Source organism: Bubalus kerabau, chromosome 4 (assembly GCF_029407905.1).
Source record: "Bubalus kerabau isolate K-KA32 ecotype Philippines breed swamp buffalo chromosome 4, PCC_UOA_SB_1v2, whole genome shotgun sequence".
Lineage (NCBI taxonomy): Eukaryota > Metazoa > Chordata > Mammalia > Artiodactyla > Bovidae > Bubalus > Bubalus kerabau.
Genome location: NC_073627.1, coordinates 8000167 through 8018101, shown reverse-complemented (window position 1 = coordinate 8018101; position 17935 = coordinate 8000167). Strand labels below are relative to the sequence as shown.

The 17935-nt window shown below is 39.7% G+C and overlaps 1 protein-coding gene across 6 annotated transcripts; it reads left to right on the top strand.

Annotated features, from left to right (window-relative positions):
- Positions 1-1326: 1326 nt before the first annotated feature.
- Positions 1327-10289, top strand: SUMO2 (small ubiquitin like modifier 2). Of its 6 annotated transcripts, XM_055575111.1 has the most exons (5): positions 1327-1574; positions 3189-3320; positions 5965-6031; positions 7145-7190; positions 7460-7487. In XM_055575111.1, exons 1-5 carry the CDS (start codon positions 1359-1361, stop codon positions 7470-7472), a joined length of 474 nt encoding a protein of 157 aa, XP_055431086.1. In that variant the 5' UTR covers positions 1327-1358; the 3' UTR covers positions 7473-7487. The 6 variants fall into 6 exon arrangements, with proteins under 6 accessions (XP_055431086.1, XP_055431084.1, XP_055431088.1 ...); XM_055575109.1 differs by lacking the exons at positions 5965-6031; positions 7145-7190 and adding an exon at positions 3712-3817 and having other exon boundaries at positions 7460-7514; XM_055575113.1 differs by lacking the exon at positions 5965-6031 and having other exon boundaries at positions 1328-1574; positions 7460-7509.
- The last annotated feature ends 7646 nt before the right edge of the window (positions 10290-17935 follow it).

Genomic DNA, 17935 nt, shown 5'->3' with positions numbered 1-17935 from the left:
CCTGGCGTGCTGCAATTCATGGAGTCGCAAAGAGTCGGACATGACTGCATGACTGAACTGAACTGAACTGGACATTCAAGTGCAGATGTTCAGAAGTCAGTTGGATTTATAGGCTGGAAGTTTGGAGAAAGATTTGGATTAGAATCTAGAGTTGGGAATCATCAGCAAATAGATGGTAAAAGAAGTGGTGTGAAATCATCCCAGGAGAGTTAACAGAATGGGGAAAGGAATGGGTTCAGAACAAAATCCAAGGAACATTTAAGGGAAGGGCTGAGAAAGAAAAAAAAAAAGTGCAAAGGGATCAAGGCCAGGCCAAGTCACAACCCAAAGTCACAGGGAGGGAGTTCAAGGAGTGAGGAACCGGGAAGCATCCTGGATTCAGCAGGAAAGTCGTTGGTGACCTTGGAGAGAGCAGTTTCAGTGGAGCCTTGGGGACAGCACCAGATTGCAGTGGATTGAGGAGTGAGTGGGAGGTGAGGGAGTGGAGACAGCTGGCATGGACATTTTTTTCAAGATGTTGGGCCAAGAACAGAGAGAGATACGGTGGTAACTTTAGATGGAACTAGAAATGAGAATCTTTTTCTATGCTAACCAGGGAGTGGAGGAAAATATAGGGCAAAAGAAATAATCAATAAACCCTATGGAGAGAAGCAGGGCACAGATGTCAGGGTTGTTCTTAAGATGCGAAGGACCTACTTCTATTTGTGAAACTGACGGAGAAAATGATCGACTGATTTGGAAGATAGATATCTGGTACTTTTCTTTGATGGATGTTGTTTATCCTCTGGGAAGTTGGGAGCCAGGCCATGAGTAAGGAGTTTGTAGGCTGAACCTTTTTTCCTCAGCTAGTCAAAGTACGAGGTTTCCAGCAGGACAGAAGTAGTCAAAGCGCTAAAGCACGAGCCTAGTGGGAAGTGGGCTGAGGCTGAAGCTTTAAAATTCGAGGGATGAGAGGCTGACTGAGAGAAAGTGTGATGTTCCTCTCATCCAGAGGAAAGCTGCATTTGGGCCACAAAATGAGAGGTTCTTTTCCCCGAACCTCGTGCTGGGGCTTTGATTTTGGGTCCCCCTGCCTCGCCTAGTCAATCTGCTTTCCCCAGCTTGTCTCTCACGTCTAGGCCTCGAGCCTCCTTGTCCCCACCGAGGACCAGCTGGAAGCCATTTTGATTAAGCTCCACCAAAGAAGGAGGACAATACAGCCCCGCCCAGAGTCAGGCGCGCCCCCGCGGAGGGCCGCGTGCGCGTGTCCGCGCCTCTTCCCGCCGGCCTGGCGGGCGCCGGGGCCAGGCAGGGGCGGCGCGGGGCGGGGGTTGGGGGTGGTTATGTAAGCGTTGCGCGCTCCCGCGAGGCAGCAACCAATGAGGAGCCTCGGTGACTCGGGCTCGCGCACGCAGGGTGGGGGGAGGGAGCGCACGACGTGCGCGCGCCCTCTCCCTCCTCCACCGCTGCCGCCTCCTTCTTCTGCCGCTCCTGGTGCTGCTTGTGTGCTCGTTCCGTGCGGACCTGGTACCTCTTTTGTGAAGCGGCAGCTTGAGGAGACTCCGGCGCTCGCCATGGCGGACGAAAAGCCCAAGGTGAGCTCGGCGCCGGCCTCCGCGCCTCGCCGTGCGGCCGGGGTCACGGCGCGGGCCGGGGTCCGGCCTGAGCCCGCCGCGGGCTCCCCGCGCCTTCCCGGGCCCCCCACGGGGCGGCCGCGGCTCAGGCCCCGGCGCTCCGCGCCATTTTCCTCCCTCCCCTCTTCCTCCCTCCCGCGCGGGAGGAGGCCCCGCCGCCCTCCCCCGCCCCCGGCCGCCTCGGAGTGCGCGCCGGGCGCGAGTTGGGCGGGCGAATCGCGGACACCCGCGGGCCCACCGGCCGCGAGCGGGGCTTCTCGGGCCCGGTTGGCCGGGCGCGCGTGACGAGGGGCGTTAGGGCGCGCGGTGTCCCCACCCTCGGCGGACCCCGCGCCGGGGCGGGTGTTGCCGCCTGTGCGGTGGCGAGGAGTTCCCTCGGCCCAGGGCTTCCCCGCTCGGGGGTGGGGGCCGCAAGCTTCTGAGGACCCCTGCCCTGGCCGCACTGGCCGGCTGAGGGCTCGGGGTGAATCAATGGGCTGCCTATGAGCTGGAAGCCGGATGCCTGTAGGGCCGTCCTCAGGGGCGCAGGGATTGGGGGATTCCCGGGGAGTATTTCCCACATTTTTTGTCAGGATGGGCAGGGGCTTTTCCCTGGGTGCCAAGTAACCCTTAGCTTGCCGAGACCATGTGGTTTGGAGAAGTTGGAGGCAGATGTACGAGCAGAGAGACTTTGCAGGGCTTAACTTTTTTAACGTGAGTTTTGAGGCACCAGGCTTTTCCCTGGAGGACTAGGGCGCACACTTCTCCCTGGCACACGGGACTTTTCTTTTGGTTTGTTTTGTGACCCCCACCTCCCGCCATCCCCTTCCCTTCTGAAGTGGTTTAGGGGCTACAGAATTCTTTCTGCACTTGATTTTGGTGAACTTAAGATTTTGTCGAAATCTACAAGGAAGACTTGGAATAAAACTGTGCATTTGACTCATGACAACAGAGGGGAGTGGAGAAAAAGCGCTTAACTAAAAATAAACAAAAATGAAGCTGCTCATAGAGGCGAACAATAATAGTGGTTCTGAGTTATTACTGTTGCTTCCGAGAGAATCTAAGGATATTCCTCAGTTAGGTGTTTGTTTGTTTTTTTAATGTAGTTTGAGATTTGTTGGTAAAGTTAATTTGTTAACTTTTTAACGAGATTTGTGATGAGTTTTGAATTGCAAGCTCTAGATTCTTGTTTCTTGCATTGTGTACTCAAAGCACTTTAAAAGGAGACAGGATGCTTGTTTTTAATCGTTTTAGAGCAAAGATATATTTTGGGAGATGTCATTTTTTAAAACTCAGAATCAAAAGGGCATTGCAATAAATTGAAGAGGGTACATCTTTAAAAATCGATCGTTGATACTGATAGTATTGGAGGTAGGCTGCTTTTCTGTTTCTGCGACAGCTATTTAATATTGTTGCTTCAGGATTTCTCATCTTTCAGATTGATTTCAGCAGCTGAAAACAGCTGTATGCTCTGTTGTCATACAGAATGAGAAACCTGTTGATTTCTGAAGTGACTTGGGCTGTTGCTTCTTCAAAAGGTGTTTGTCTTTCACATTTTCCAAATTATACTTAAATTTTTTTTTTTTTCTTCAACAGGAAGGAGTCAAGACTGAGAACAACGATCATATTAATTTGAAGGTGGCGGGGCAGGATGGTTCTGTGGTGCAGTTTAAGATTAAGAGGCATACACCACTTAGTAAACTAATGAAAGCCTATTGTGAACGACAGGTGAGGAGCTGACATGTGTACTTCCTCTGAATAAAACAGATTTTAAAAAACACAAACATTTTCTTGAGAAATAGAAACCAGCATAATATGACAATAGATTGTTTTTGGTAGAATATATATATACACTTACATATTTGACATGTCAGAGTTTTATCATACACTTGGTTTGTTGATTTTTCATGAAACCCCTTAAGATGGTTAATATACATGATTCTGGTTCTGTGCCATAATGCATTCTTGTCAGGCTCTTTTTGAACAATTTAAAATTTGTCTTGTGTTGAAACAGTTTATTTCAAGTATTTTAACCAACTTGGAAATAAATGTACGTTTAAGGACATTGCAAGTTTTCTGAATCACGTAAAATTGTAATATTTTCTTTTTACACTAATAGAGGTCAGGCGTAAACACTGCTATATTCAAGACATTTGAATTTTACTCAGAAAATAGTAAATTTTTTACATCAAGAAGAGGAAGTAGAAATCAACAGATGCTAGGAGGTAAATGTGAGCTTTAAGACAAAGAAGCTTCCTTTTGTGATGTTGAGTCTATAATACTACAAGGCAACTTTAAAGTTGACTTTTGCAAGTATAGCAGAAACTAGTAGATCAGTTAATCCAACAATAAGTATTTTTCTTGCTTTACCCTGGGTGAATAACATATAAAAGTTTGGAAAATTATTCTGTTAGATTAAAACAATTTATCTACATTGCATACTGACCTCCTAAAAATAGGTTCAAAATAAAGTTACAATCTACAAGTTTCGAGAGTTGGGAGATTGAATTCGAATTGATACTTGGGTCTCCTTTATGACATTGAAAGGCTTCTTAAAGAAACCGAAGACTTCGAGTTTGAAGCTTTAGTTTATGCCTAATTTACTTACATAACAGAATACTGTGATTATAATTTTTTATATAGGTAAGGTTTTTCATAATTCTTTACAAAGATACACCCTTCAGTGTACTTTTATTTGAAGCATTTTGGTTAAATCCTGTAACAATTAGTAAATACATACTTATTAATTATGCTAAAGAGTATCTACAGTATTTTAGCAATAATACCCCTTCAAGTTACAGGGGAATTTTAAAAGGTGGAACTTTTATGTAGCACAACCTTATACAAAATAGAAACTCATGCTTAAATTTGGTAACTTTTAACAAAATTCTCTGCATATCATGCCTAACTCTTCTCTGATTACTATTAAATTTTAGCTTTCATTTAAAATTGGACTGAAAATTTTTGAACTTAGAGAAAGATACATTGAATACCCATGAGTCTACCCCTAGATTAAGTTTACATATTTATTTTTTTTTGCAAGATGCATATAAACTGGGGCATTATACTGTGTCCCAGAAAAAGTAAAGCGCATCCTCTGTATTCCAGATTTTCCTTTTATAGGGAATTGTTCTATAAGGTCAGTTAGTGGGTCAATCAAGGATTTTTTAGTTTTCCTTCTGTGTTAAAATAAATCTACTGTACTGCCCAGATTAAAGTTTTCTTTGATTTTTCTCAGTTATTAGGCATGAGATTGGGATTATATTTGACTAAACGTATTGAGGCCATTCTTACTTTGCACTAGAGGAAAAAACATTGGCAATCCATAAAGAATATAATTCTACTGTATATCCATTGGAATGCAAATAGGATTTGAAGATAGTATCCAGGAAGAATTTGGAAAGATGTTTATTCCCATTTTCCTCTTAAATGGGGGAAACCTCAAAGTTTTGAGTGACAGAAGGTCCCTGTTTACTTTGCAAGTGGTTTCTCTTGTTCTAAGGAAGAGGACTGAGTCCCTGCTTTTTAAGTGTGGTACATGTTATTTAAAAAAAAAACCTCAGTATTTATCCCACCTAATTTGCAGAGCTTAAGTTTTTTGGCAGGTGAGGAAGAAGACCAAGAATTTCCTATCAAGGTTTAAATTGAATGCTCATATTTAATTTCTTATGCACTCATTTGGCATTGGATCTCCGCAGGAGTCCAAGTGAATGCCTACTAGGCATCTCAGACTAAACATGCAAAAGAGGACCCTTGATTCTTCTGTAGTGTCCCCACTCAGTAAATAGCATCATTTTACATCTAGTTGCCGAAACCTTAGGATCTTCCTTGATGATGTAACATAACTCAAAATCCATCACCCAATTGTGTTCTCTGTCTAAACTTGGCCCGGTACAGTAGCCACAAGCCGTATGTGACCGATTACCACTTGAGATGTGGCTAGTCCAAATTGAGATGTGCTGCAAAGTGTAAAATAAATGCCAGATTTTGGAGACTCAGCATGACAAAGGTTCAGTTGTTAAAATGTTAATTGTATGTCGAAGTGATAGTATTTTAATTATGCTGAGTTAAAACATTTTCATTAAGCTTTTACTTACTTTTAACTTTCTAGTGTGGCAGCTATAAAACTTAAAATTACATGTATGGCTCACACTGTATTTCTGTTTGATAGTGCTGAGCTCTCAATCATTTTTACTCTACGCTTGATTACTACCTCAGGGACTTCTCTGATTTCAAAGTGCCCTTGTTAACTCAGTTCTCTTTTTTGTTTGTTTTGATGTTTTTTTCATTGATTATTGTATTTACCTGTCTCTGCACTAAAATGTAAGCTCCATGAGCATAGGGCTGTTTTGTTCACTGTTTCTCTAGATAGATCCTGGACCAGTACTGGCTTACAGAATGTCTTCAAATGTTAGAGATTCAGACTAGTATCTCTAGAGGTTGGTTTCTAAATAAGTTTTTCATTCACATGTAGAATTAGTTTGCCCACTTTATATCAGCCACAGGTCCTTAAGCTAAATGACTGAGAGCATAGTATTCCATTTTAGTATAAATTTACCCCAACCCTAGTTGTTTTCTAGGGTATCAAGTGGTTTCAGAGAGCCCAGAATAATTGGTTTAGTCCAGTTCATTTTTGTGAAATGAAGAAGTGGGAACATATAGAGATAGCCTCACACAGCTCTTCTGGGGCACAATTAAAGCTCAGTGTTGAGATTTATACATAGAAAACCAAGTACTGGTTTAGTATAAATTCATTGTTTAATTTTACATAGTTTATGGAATCTTAAAAGCCAATTTCCTGAATTTTGGACTTTTGATCTCTAGCAAAATAAAAGAGGTTTTATTGATAAGGAAAAGCATAAAAAGGTGGCAATAAAGGAGTACAATTTGCTTGTGTTCTCCTGGCCCTGCCTTTCCCCTCCCCCCTCCTTAATTTGAATGGTCACACCATTGACCTTATGTCCTTATCGGTCGATGTAGTGAGGAACACGGCATATAAAAGGTGCTTAGTGTTTTGTTGAAGCAATCGTCTCCAATCTATAGTGTTTGTAAATATGTAATAGTAGTAATGGCTTGGCATTGGATTCTTGGTTGCTTTGTGTAATCACAAACTAAATTTGAAAGTCATGAGAAATGAATTAGGTTATGGCTGTCACCTACCTAGTGGGGGATTGCTTGTGTTCCTCAAGACAAGGGCTAGTCTGGAAGTGGGTGGTATGTGTCAAGACTAGAGTTTTAAAGGAAGCAGTATGTTACAGGTAGTTTTAAAGACCAATTCAGTGAATCCTTGTTGAATAAGTGAATACAGGTGTTACACGAGTGTTTGTAGAATACTTGATCTCAATATTTTTAGTCCTAGGAACTCAGTTTAATTTTCTCTTAAATATTAAAGCAAAGAGTTTGTGTAACAAGAGTTATAGTTTATAACTTGTGCATGATACAGGAATGACTTTGTGTAAGACACTTCCAAGAAAGCTGTTTTTCTAGTTAATATATTCACAGCATACCTCCAAAGATACTTTATTTTCTATCTTGTTCTCATGTGGCTGCAGTTACCAACAGCTTCACTGTTTTGCTCCTTTCCCACCCCTGTGACAGGTAGGTAATTCTTGAAGAAGTTAAACATTGGAGTCCCCTTTGCAGAAAGTTGCATGTTTCGGCTCATTTATCTCCTTAAATGCACATAAAAATTTCTTGAAGTTAAACTCTAGTAATAGAATTTATTAGTTAAGCTCTAGTAATAGAATGAAAAACACTAGAGTTTAGAGAAAGTAAAAATCACCCCAAATCACTTAACCAGTATGGAAATCTTAACATAATCCTAACCGTTTCTTTGCATTCTTATTGCATTTAAACGCTTTGTCCAGGGTTTGTCAATGAGGCAGATCAGATTCCGATTTGACGGGCAGCCAATCAATGAAACAGACACACCTGCACAGGTAAAAAATCTCTTTGTGCTAACTTGAAAACAAATGTGTCCATAATTTTCTGAGCAGCTTTGTTAACTTGTGAACTTCTAGTCGTTGGAGTATAGTTCTTTACCAGAGTTCAAAGCTACGTAAAATATGGCCAAAGGGGAGTAAAAAGAAAAAACAGGAATAAATTCACGAAGTGCCAATGGTTTTTTAATATCTACTTATCACTTAGTAAAGCTAGTAGGTCATTTTATTTTAATCCAAGTTTTCCTCTTGCAAGCATCATTTGGAAGAAGAAAATTAAAATTCGTGTCTGTTACTTCAGATTGTTGTTTTCCTTCTGTTTTCATTGCTGCAACTCTAAATCATACTCAGAGTTTCTCACAAGTGACTGATTGGCTATTGTAGCCATTTTAGCTCCTCCTGAAGTCTTGATTACATATATTTCTGAACTGAAGGAAATCTAGTGGTTGTAACTGCAAGTCTCTTGATAGCTTATGTTTCATAAGGCTGTTGATAGTAGGTCTGTTCCCAAACCCTTAATTGTTTGATCCCTTAATCTCTACATATAACCTCAGTTATTCTGTCAGTTTGTAAGGAATCGACTGGGCTACCTTCTGTAGCAGACATTTTTTGTCTTTGTTTCTTTTTACCTTCTGAAATTCAGTTTAAGACTTCCAGTTTTGGGGGAAAAAAATTGACAGCAGAAATTTAAATTGGACCCCTTGTACTTTTGAATTTATAACCCCCATAAAAAATAGGAAGTTATAAAATATGAGTGAAACAGAACATCCAGATTTTGTTTTTGTATATAATCTTCAAAAATTTCACATGTCTATTTTCTGTTGGTGAGTCTCTAAGAAGCAATTATAGTGGGTAGCCACAAGGAGGAGCTGAATTCTCTTGAATGAGAGAAAAAGCTCTCCTGTATCCTTCAAAAGCGTTTAAACTTTCACTATAAAATTTAAAAACATTTCAGTAGTTTCATTTTAGTAGATAGGCTGAAGACCAGTTTTGATGGTTTTAAAAGAATTAAACCATTAATGCTGGGCTCTGATGATAATGTATTTTCTGTTTTTTGAAACTCTCACCCACCACCAAAAAGTTCTGGAACTTGTCTGTTATGCTAACTGCAAATAATTAAATCTAGGGAAGGTTTATTCACAACTGCATTTATAAAATCTTCAAATTGAATTAGGAATTGACCATTTTAGTATTTGGAATTGAATTTGTTTTAGAATAAAACTGACTCATTTTAGAATTGTTCTTCCAGTATTTATTAAGTAGCAGAATTGTATAAATTAGAACATCTTAGCAGCCAGTTTTAACAGCAGTATAATTGTTGATGCACTTAACCATTTTCTTAGATACTTTCTTTGACTCATTGAATTCTTATAACTGAATGATATTCCATTTTACAAATAGAGAATTGAGACTTAATATTTTAATACTTTAGCCCTACCTGTACTATGATTCAACTTCATTAGAAACAGTTCCTTTTGATTTCAACAAGTCTGTTTTTCCCATATGCCTTTCCTTACTTCATAGTGGTAACCACTGTTTTGTATATAGGCAAGGATATATTCCTGTTGTACACACATTTACACAAAATTAAAAATATGTATACAAATGTAATACTATATTGTATGTGATGCCTGGTTTTTAAATTTGTTTTTTAGCCTAATACTATCTCTAAGGGATATTTTCTTTTCTGCATGTGTAAATCTTACTTATTCTTTAATAATAGCTACATGGTATTTCATGTATGCATGTACCATAATTCTTAGGGTTTTTGATAATTTGATTATTTCCAGGTTTTTGCTCATCTAAACATTGCATTGAGATCCTTCATACACATCACTTTTATTTTAAGTAATGAAAGATGAGATGATTTAACTCATGGTCATACTCATTTTTTAACTTAAAACTCAGTTTTCTATAATGTTAATAAAAAGACCAAGTGAAAAATTATTCAAACCTAAGTCTAATGCTGCTTTAAGCTGTGGGACATCGGAAATAACACTGGAAGGGGTAGAACTCATTCAGGATATTTAAGTCTGATAGTTAAACATTTTAAGAACTGAGTAACCAATGGTGGGTTATTTTTTCTCATTTATGCTAGTTGGAGATGGAAGATGAAGATACAATTGATGTATTCCAGCAGCAGACAGGAGGTGTCTACTAAAAAGGGAACCTGCTACTTTACTCCAGAATTCTGTTGCTCCAGACCAAGAAGACATTCTCAATTAGAAAACCGCAATTTGGTTCCACCACATCCTGACTACTACAGTATAGTTTCTCTATTCTTTCATTTTCCCCTTCCCCATTCCTTTATTGTACATAAAGTAACTGGTGTATGTGCACAAGCATATTGCATTTTTTTTTTAACTAAATGGCCAATGGTATGTTTTGATCGACATCAAATGGAGATGGGATGGGGAAAAATACTGATTCTGTGAAAATACCCCCTTTTCTCCATTAGTGGCATGCTCATCAGCTCTCTATCTTTATATTCCAGTAAGTTATTTTGCTCTCACTGTTTAACAAAAAAAAGAACAACATAAAAATTCTTGCATACCTTGTTCGATTGGAGAATTTTAATGTTTTTCATTTATCATTGTAAAACCAAGGACAATTTTATAACTTTTTTGTACGTAGCTGTTACATGTAGGGCAATCTGTCTTTAAGTAGGGATAAATTACTCTAAAAGAAATGAATCCTAGATAGTTTTCCCTTCAAGTCAAGCGTCTTGTTGTTTAAATAAACTTCTTGTTTAAAATGAGCTGTTTTCTTTATTCTGAGGAATATTAAATAGAAAGTTGAGGTTTAGAGGAAAACGTGACCTGAATAGGCCTGCTAAAAGTAACATTTCAAGGAAGAAATAAAGCTACTTTGCATTTCTGACAGACTAATGCAAAACAAAGAATAACAAAGTTATATAAATGACTAGCAAGGAATGTTCAGCCTCCATTCAGAAAGTTTAGTCAGTTTCAAGTATGTAACTTTTACTAGCAAAAAATTGGGTTATAGTGTTGTGGGTTTACTCTGTAAGTATTCTTTTCTGTAACCACTACCTGAGGCAGAGTTGATTAGTACACAAAGCTAGGAAAAAGGATTTTTCTGACTCTGCTGATGTATCACACTTCACCATTCTAATCTTCATTTTGTCTCATGGTAAATACTCCCTAACCTAAAATAGAGTTTTTGTTCCTTATTTAAGGATCTTAAATGACAGAAAACATTTTTACCTATATATACATTCTTACAGCAATTAAATATGCAGATCACTACAGTTTTTAAATTCAAATGTATAGGGAAAGAAAACAACTACAGAACCAATAAATAGAATATTGGAGCTGGAAAGATGTAAAGACTAATTCTAACCCTATTTTAAATATGAGAAGGCTGAGGTCCAGAGGATAATTTCTCACAATTATTAATAGATGGGTATAGAACTGGGACTAGAGATTAGGTTTTCTGATGACTTAATCGAATTTTCCAATAATGGTTCTCAAGAAACAATTCCCATCCTTGCCTAAATGTGGCCTTTTGAATGAAGACCGCATGAATTATCATGCACTCTTCTGTTGCAATGTGGTTTGTCTTACATTCCTATAGCGAATGAGCTTTCCAAGAGACAGTGGGAATTGCATAGGTTCCTGACTGTAAGTTAAATCAACTGAAGTTTTTATTTTCCTGTATGTGTAGTGTGCCAACCTGTTTTTACAATTTCTATTGTGAAATAATGTGAGAAGCCTGCCCCAAGAATTCTTAGATCAGGTAAGTACATTTCTCTTGTCCTAGGTACTATTAAGTAGTGGACTTTTGTTGTCCCCAAAGGTAAAGTTAGGATTGAAATTCAAGCCAGAGAACTTTATTAAGGAAGGATTCTTTTTAACACTTTGAAAATAAGCGAATTGTTGAAAATGCTAAAAGTAATTGTAGCATTTTAATTTTTTTTGGCTTGGGAGGAGAGGTTCAAGTGATGGGAGTTACACTGCTGTTTTGGTTAACTGTTAGGATAGTTTGCTAAACACTTTCTTGCCGTGCTTGCATATCCCACGTTTGTATCTCAGAAGTAGCATATAGTATCTAAGTGAACCCAGTCTGTATAGAGTCAGCCCTGTTTGACTCTGTGACCCCATGGATTGTAGCCCTTCAGGCTCTATCCATGGGATTTTCCAGGCAAGAATACAGGAGCGGGTTGCCTTTGTGTTCCCCAGCCATTTTCCCAACCCAGGGATTTGAACCCCAGTCTCTTGTGTCTCCTACATCAGCAGGTGGGTTCTCAACCTCTAGCGCCACCTGGGAAGACTTAATACAAGCTGCTTTTGATCTCAAAAGGTATTAGCAACTTTTCAGAAATAAGAGTATCAAGTTATTTCAAGTATTATTTTTCTTTTGTATGTTTTCATGGAAATTAATTGGGTGATTAGGTTACATTGTGTCTAATAAGGGTGAGGTTGAATGGAAGGAACAGGAAGAAGTAAACAGTTCAAGGAGAAATGAGACTTGAGTCAGTGTGTAATTGTGTAGCGGATTGTGACACAAGGAGGTCTGTAAGATGATGGAATCCCAGGATTTGAGGGAGGCCCTTTGGAAAGTTTTTCCAAGGTCTTTGTGGGGGCTATGAGGGCCAGCTGTGCCACAGAGGGTTATTTTTGAGTTGGAATGATGCTGCTTTTAAATATGACTGACTGGATCATGGTTTTGCATCAGAATCCCCTGGTGAGCTTTTAAAAAATACCAGTGCCTGGGCCCTACCCCCAGAAATATATTTTCAGTGCAATATGGAACTGAGAAGCATTCTCACGACTCTTGAGAGCCAAGCACCTCATGGTAAAGATTGAATGAGATGTTTCAGCTGTCTTAACAATCCCTTCCATGTACTGAACTCTTTAATTTTATGTATTTATTTGTCTTAGTTGCATCATGTAGGATCTTTCTTTGAGGTGCACAGACTCAAGTTGGGGCAGAGGGGCTCAGAAGTTGCAGCGTGCTGACTCTAGTTCTGGCACACAGGTTTGGAGCATGTGCTCAGTGTGGCTCTTGGGCTTAGCTGCTCCATGGCATGTGGGATCTTGGGTCCCTGACTATGTTTCGAACCTGTGTCCCCTGCATTGGAAGGCAGAATCTTAGCCACGACCACCACGGAAGTTCCATGTTTAATTTTAAATAAAAATTATTTTCAGTATGAAGTAAGTTCTCTGCCTGGGTCATCAACTGAATACCGTAATCCCTACCAATTGGCCTGTATTTTCTTTTCATTTCAAAAACTGAATATAATCTTTGTCTCTTTAGGTGTTTGAATAAATACTAATACTAAATTGTGCCCTAACCAGTCTTAAAGGAAAAACAATCCTCAAGATTTTAATAATTCACCAATACTTTAGAACCAAAGGACTCATCCACAAGATGCTTCAACATTTTGATTATCTGGGTGATGATTTGAGGGTTAGTCCAGGATTTAGTAAGAAATATATGTGTTTTGTACTGACTGGTATGTGTAGTGGTTAACTAATGGAAATAGTGGAACATAATTAGAACAGTATATAAACAGGTTAGGAATTTAATCTGTTATTTGGAATGTGGAGTGTTATTTCCCTGTAAGCAGTGACATGTGACTTAATGTATGTGCTCATTTTAGGATTTCCTACACCCTTAGGGCCTTTGTGACAAGTCCAAGAATTTTCATGTAATAGTTTTCTTTGCACTAGATGTTTTAAGAAGTATTATGTGACTCGTTTTGCAACAAGTTACAGAATATGGAATATTAAGAATTTTCCCGTTTTCTGAGCATAACCTTTTAAGTTACTTGATATTTGTAATTTTAGTAATTACTTTTGTAAAAGAGGTTAAATTCACCTAGAACAGGATAGATTGTTTAGGTTTTTTTTTTTTTTTTTTTTTTAGTTAAATAGAAAACTTGGGATTGAGGAAAGAAGACAAAAATCACAATCTTATTCAGCTCTTAGTAGGAGAGGAGGAGGAAAAAAATAGGGAAATAGGAACCATGCTCTTCCTCTTTGTATTTCAGAATGACCAGAGGGCATGTCAGACCTTAGTAGAGTGTGCATACCTTTTTGTTTAACTTTGGAGAAGGAGAAGGCAAGAATATAACAAAGCCATTTTCCATATTTGAGGCCTCTAGGTTGGTTTATTTGATTTACTTAATGGCAAGTGAGTTTTAAGAGAAACCAAACTCCTTGGGCTGTTTTTCTCTCAGTGGCATTGATCTGCCTTTTTCTTTTTTTGTGTGGTGAGGATGCAGCTAAGAAAAGAATGGACAGATGCATACTAAATTTGGCTCTAGGAGTGATGGATGCAGAATGTATGTATGAGTGATATACTTAACAGCATGCTGCAATAGGGGATGAAAGTAAAACTTGTACTTGTTGGGCTGTTCGTTAATGAAGTCACTCAACCAAGTTCAGAAGCACATGACCAGTATTTCCTTTTAGTAATAAGGACTAGAAAACATTAAGAGTATGTATGAAAGTATGGTTAAACATGTAATTGCTATTCATGTAGATCAGAAATAGGTATCTGCAGTGTCATACGGTTCAACCTCATATATGTGTATTGGATCACAGTGAAAGACACTATTTTAAGAGGTTGGTTCAAACCCAATTGCAGAATCTAGGTGGAATAAATTCCAGTAAGGAGACTATGTAGATTGCCCATTTCCTCTGGCATTTTGGATAAATAGGGACAAGTTGAAATTATGGGCACCTCAGTTTACCTGGTAATGGGAGAGCTGGTAACATTCAAGACACAAATGTGTGAGAACGAAGAGATGCTGCTGCTGCTAAGTCGCTTCAGTCATGTCCGACTCTGCGACCCCGTAGACGGCAGCCCACCAGGCTCCCCCATCCCTGGGATTCTCCAGGCAAGAATACTGGAGTGGGTTGCCATTTCCTTCTCCAAAGCGTGAAAGTGAAGCCTCAGTCGTGCCCAATTCTTAGCGACCCCATGGACTGCAGCCCACCAGGCTCCTCCGTCCATGGGATTTTCCAGGCAAGAGTACTGGAGTGGGGTGCCATTGCCTTTTCCAAAGAGATGCTACATTAGTGCGTTTTTTGTGTTTGGTGAAAATTTACTTATTATCTGTAATAGGCACAAGTAGTGAAGAACAACTAGCAGATTTTTCTATTTTAAGTTGTACATTGCATACTTGGATAAAACTGTCCACACCCTCAGCAACAAATATAAAAAGCAACAGGATTCCTGTCCAAATAAAAATTTATTAGGGCCTTAATCATTTTCTGACATGTTTTAAATAGTAAAGATTTTTTTTGCCACATGCTTCAGAACAATAGATTGTGTTCTAAGGAATTTCTAAGAATATTGGGTTTACAAAAGCCTGGTGATCCAGTGGTTAAAGATTGAGTTTCCACTGCAAAGGCCACAGGTTTGATCCCTGGTTGTGGAAGTTATGCATGCTGGGTGAAGTGGCCAGAAAAATCCGTTGGGACTTCGGTTGAGTGGCTAAGGCTTAGTGATCACGATGCAGGGGGCCTGGGTTCAATCCCACATGCTGCAACTAAAACTAGGACCTGATGCCAACAAACAAAAGACCCATTGCAAAAGCTGATTGCCAGGCTTCCTGAAGTGAACTAAAATGGAAGAGTGGTACAAATGGATATAGTAGGGAAGTGGCAGTTGGGACTACAGGAAGCTAAAGAGTATTTACTGCTGAAAAAGAAGTGGAGGCCACTACTCATTCTTCTATTAACTGTATTGAAAAAGCAGGTGAAAATGGACATGCATAGAGGGCAGTGATTTTAAAATTTCATGGACCCCTGAGGTTGTGCAAAAAGAGGAGAGGACCATGTAGAGAGTGGCCAAGGATGGGAAAGCAGAGAGAGCCAGGGTTCTGTTAATCTATTTTATGTATTTGGATTCTGCTTCATAAAAGTTTAAAAACACTGCTGTAGGTCCTGAAATAGCTGTGGAATCATTCCTTGTTACAAGATTTCATGTGTCTTCTATTTCTTTAGATTTTTAGGTTAACCTGAGAATTTGAAGCAAATTTCATATTGATACAGACCCTTGTGTGTATTTTAAAAATCATAATGATAGGCCTTCATGACTTTATAAGCAGATACTCACATCGTCCCATCCTTTTGCATCTTTTGATCTTGATCTGTGTTGATCTTTGGGGGAAAAATGTAATTTGATTAATGTCCCATTTTCAACTTACTTGGTCACCTAAAATCTAAAGCAAAGATTATAGCAGAGCTACTTATCGTATCTTTTACCCCAAATCTCAATTTTGCAGCAGAAAGTAAAGTACGGTAATTTGGTCAAAACTATTGTGTTGGCCAAAAATTCTTTGGGTTTTTCCAAAACGGCTTATGGAAAAATCCGAATGAGCTTTTTGACCAACTCATTGTTAAGTATGTGAACAAGTAAATAGGGCTAGTTATTCTGGAAATTTCTGGCAGTGTTTACTTTAAAATACAAGGAATGTTCCAAACAGAGCTCAGATGGCTTTAATCAGATGTCTGTTTTATGTGAATTTACTCTTCATAAATCAGACTCAGACTAGATTAAAAAGGATTCTCTTGGAACTGATTCCTTACCTTTGAAGCGAAGGTTCTCAGCCCAAGCTATATGTATATGAGAATTGTCTGTTTAACTTATTCCAGATATCCACTGCTGTATCTTGTATCCAGAAATCCCCCAGAAGCTCATAGATTATTCTGTTACGCAGCCAGGATGGGGTACCTAATGATCTCATTCCAAATCTTACAGAATAGCTGCTGTTAACCCATTTTACAGATGAAAAACCTGGGATCAAGGATATAAATGACCTACAAGTGTCTTAAATTGGGAGGAAGTGGAACCAGAACATAGGCTTTCTTGTTTCCAGAGGAAATAAGGCAAGCCAGTGCAAACTCAAAAACTTAGGCAAAAATGGACCCTAAGAGTCAAGTCTAAATCCCTCATTTAACTTAACAAAAGAAAACCATTTGGAGATTGTTTAAAGAAAAATGTGGTTAATTTCCAAGTAAGTCTGATAATAAAAATGGCTATCATGTTGATATGTCAGGACAAGTACCTTACATCCATTACCTCATCCAGTCTTCTCAAGTCTGTGGAGTCTAGATACTAGTCTATCCGTGTTTTGCAAATGAAACAGTGCTCAGAAAAGTTAAGATTTGAGATTCAAACCTGAATTTCTCCTTTGAGACCCTGAGCTCACAGCCACCTCCTAATTCCATTACCTCCTAATTAATAACTGTGACTTTTGAAGAGGGGGTGCATGTTCACTAGGTTGGCCTGAAGAGTTTTTTGGGGGGGTTGTTTTTACAGTTTAGGAACTTTACGTCCAGCCTTTGGAAAGAGATTTTAATCCAAACAAGTGGTATGCTTCATGCTTTTGTGGTAAGCACGTAAACACGACCCAGGCCTTCTGGAAGAGGAGGGCTTGTCTCTGGCTTTTCATGAAAACCCAGGAGAGTGGTTAACCAATACAGATGACCAGGAAGGAGGAGGCCACACAAAGAGGAATGTAGTTCACTTCTTATAGGAAATAAAGAGATCTGCCTTGAGGAAATAGCGTGACCGGGAAGGCCTCGCCTCATAATAGCCCAAGACTTTGCTATTATGATCTTATAAACAGTCATTCCTGAGCCCTACAAGTGTGTCTGCATTTGTTGTGGGGATAGATTTACCCAGACAGGTGGAAGAGTCATGACTTAACGGTTATAAACAGCTGCAGAGGCCTGGACTACTCCCGTGGCCTTAGTAGCAAGGGATGTGGCCATTCCCCGAAGCCCGGCATTGACCCGCCTTAAGAACCGGCCCTCAAATCGGAACGACTGTAATTTTGGTTTAGTGCGTGCACCACGCGTTACAGCTAAATAGTTATATTAAAATGTTAAGAATTTCCCGTCGTTTTACAAGGGATCATCCCCGTGTGCTTTCTATTGCTGACTCATAGTGCTGCTGCTTTGGGACTGTCAGGTTCCAGGCAGGACACACAGTAGGTATTCAGTAAACGTGGGTTTGTAGCAGTCGTTTTCCTCTCTTGAGGAGCATGCCCTAGCTACCCGCCATGAGTAGTAAGACAAAATGAATGGTAAAGATAAACCCGTCCTCAACTTGCGATTTCCAACTAGCCCAGAGTGAGCTTTTCCTTCTGTCAAGGTAACTTCTTTAAGTGACAACGAGCACAACTTGTACGGAGCGCGGGGCAGGTTTGTCTTTTGTCCAATCATCTCCGAGATTTGGGGGTGGGGGAGGGGAAATGTCCCCAGACCTTCCCTGATCTGGAAGGGGGCGGGTTTAGGCTGAGCAGGGCCCGTCTCAGCCCGTCGTGACGCCGCAGGATGCTTGGCACTCAAGGGAGCCAATAGGAGTGAACAGGGTCATTTAAATCGACCAATGCCGCCGGGGTGGGGGCGGGGGTTTGCGAGCCCT

Coding starts and splice junctions, on each gene's coding strand:
- SUMO2 (XM_055575109.1), top strand. CDS start 1,359: ATGAGGAGCCTCGGTGACTCGGGCTCGCGCACGCAGGGTGGGGGGAGG. Junction 1,575..3,188: donor TGGCGGACGAAAAGCCCAAG/GTGAGCTCGGCG, acceptor TTTCTTCAACAG/GAAGGAGTCAAGACTGAGAA. Junction 3,321..3,711: donor AAGCCTATTGTGAACGACAG/GTGAGGAGCTGA, acceptor TTACACTAATAG/AGGTCAGGCGTAAACACTGC.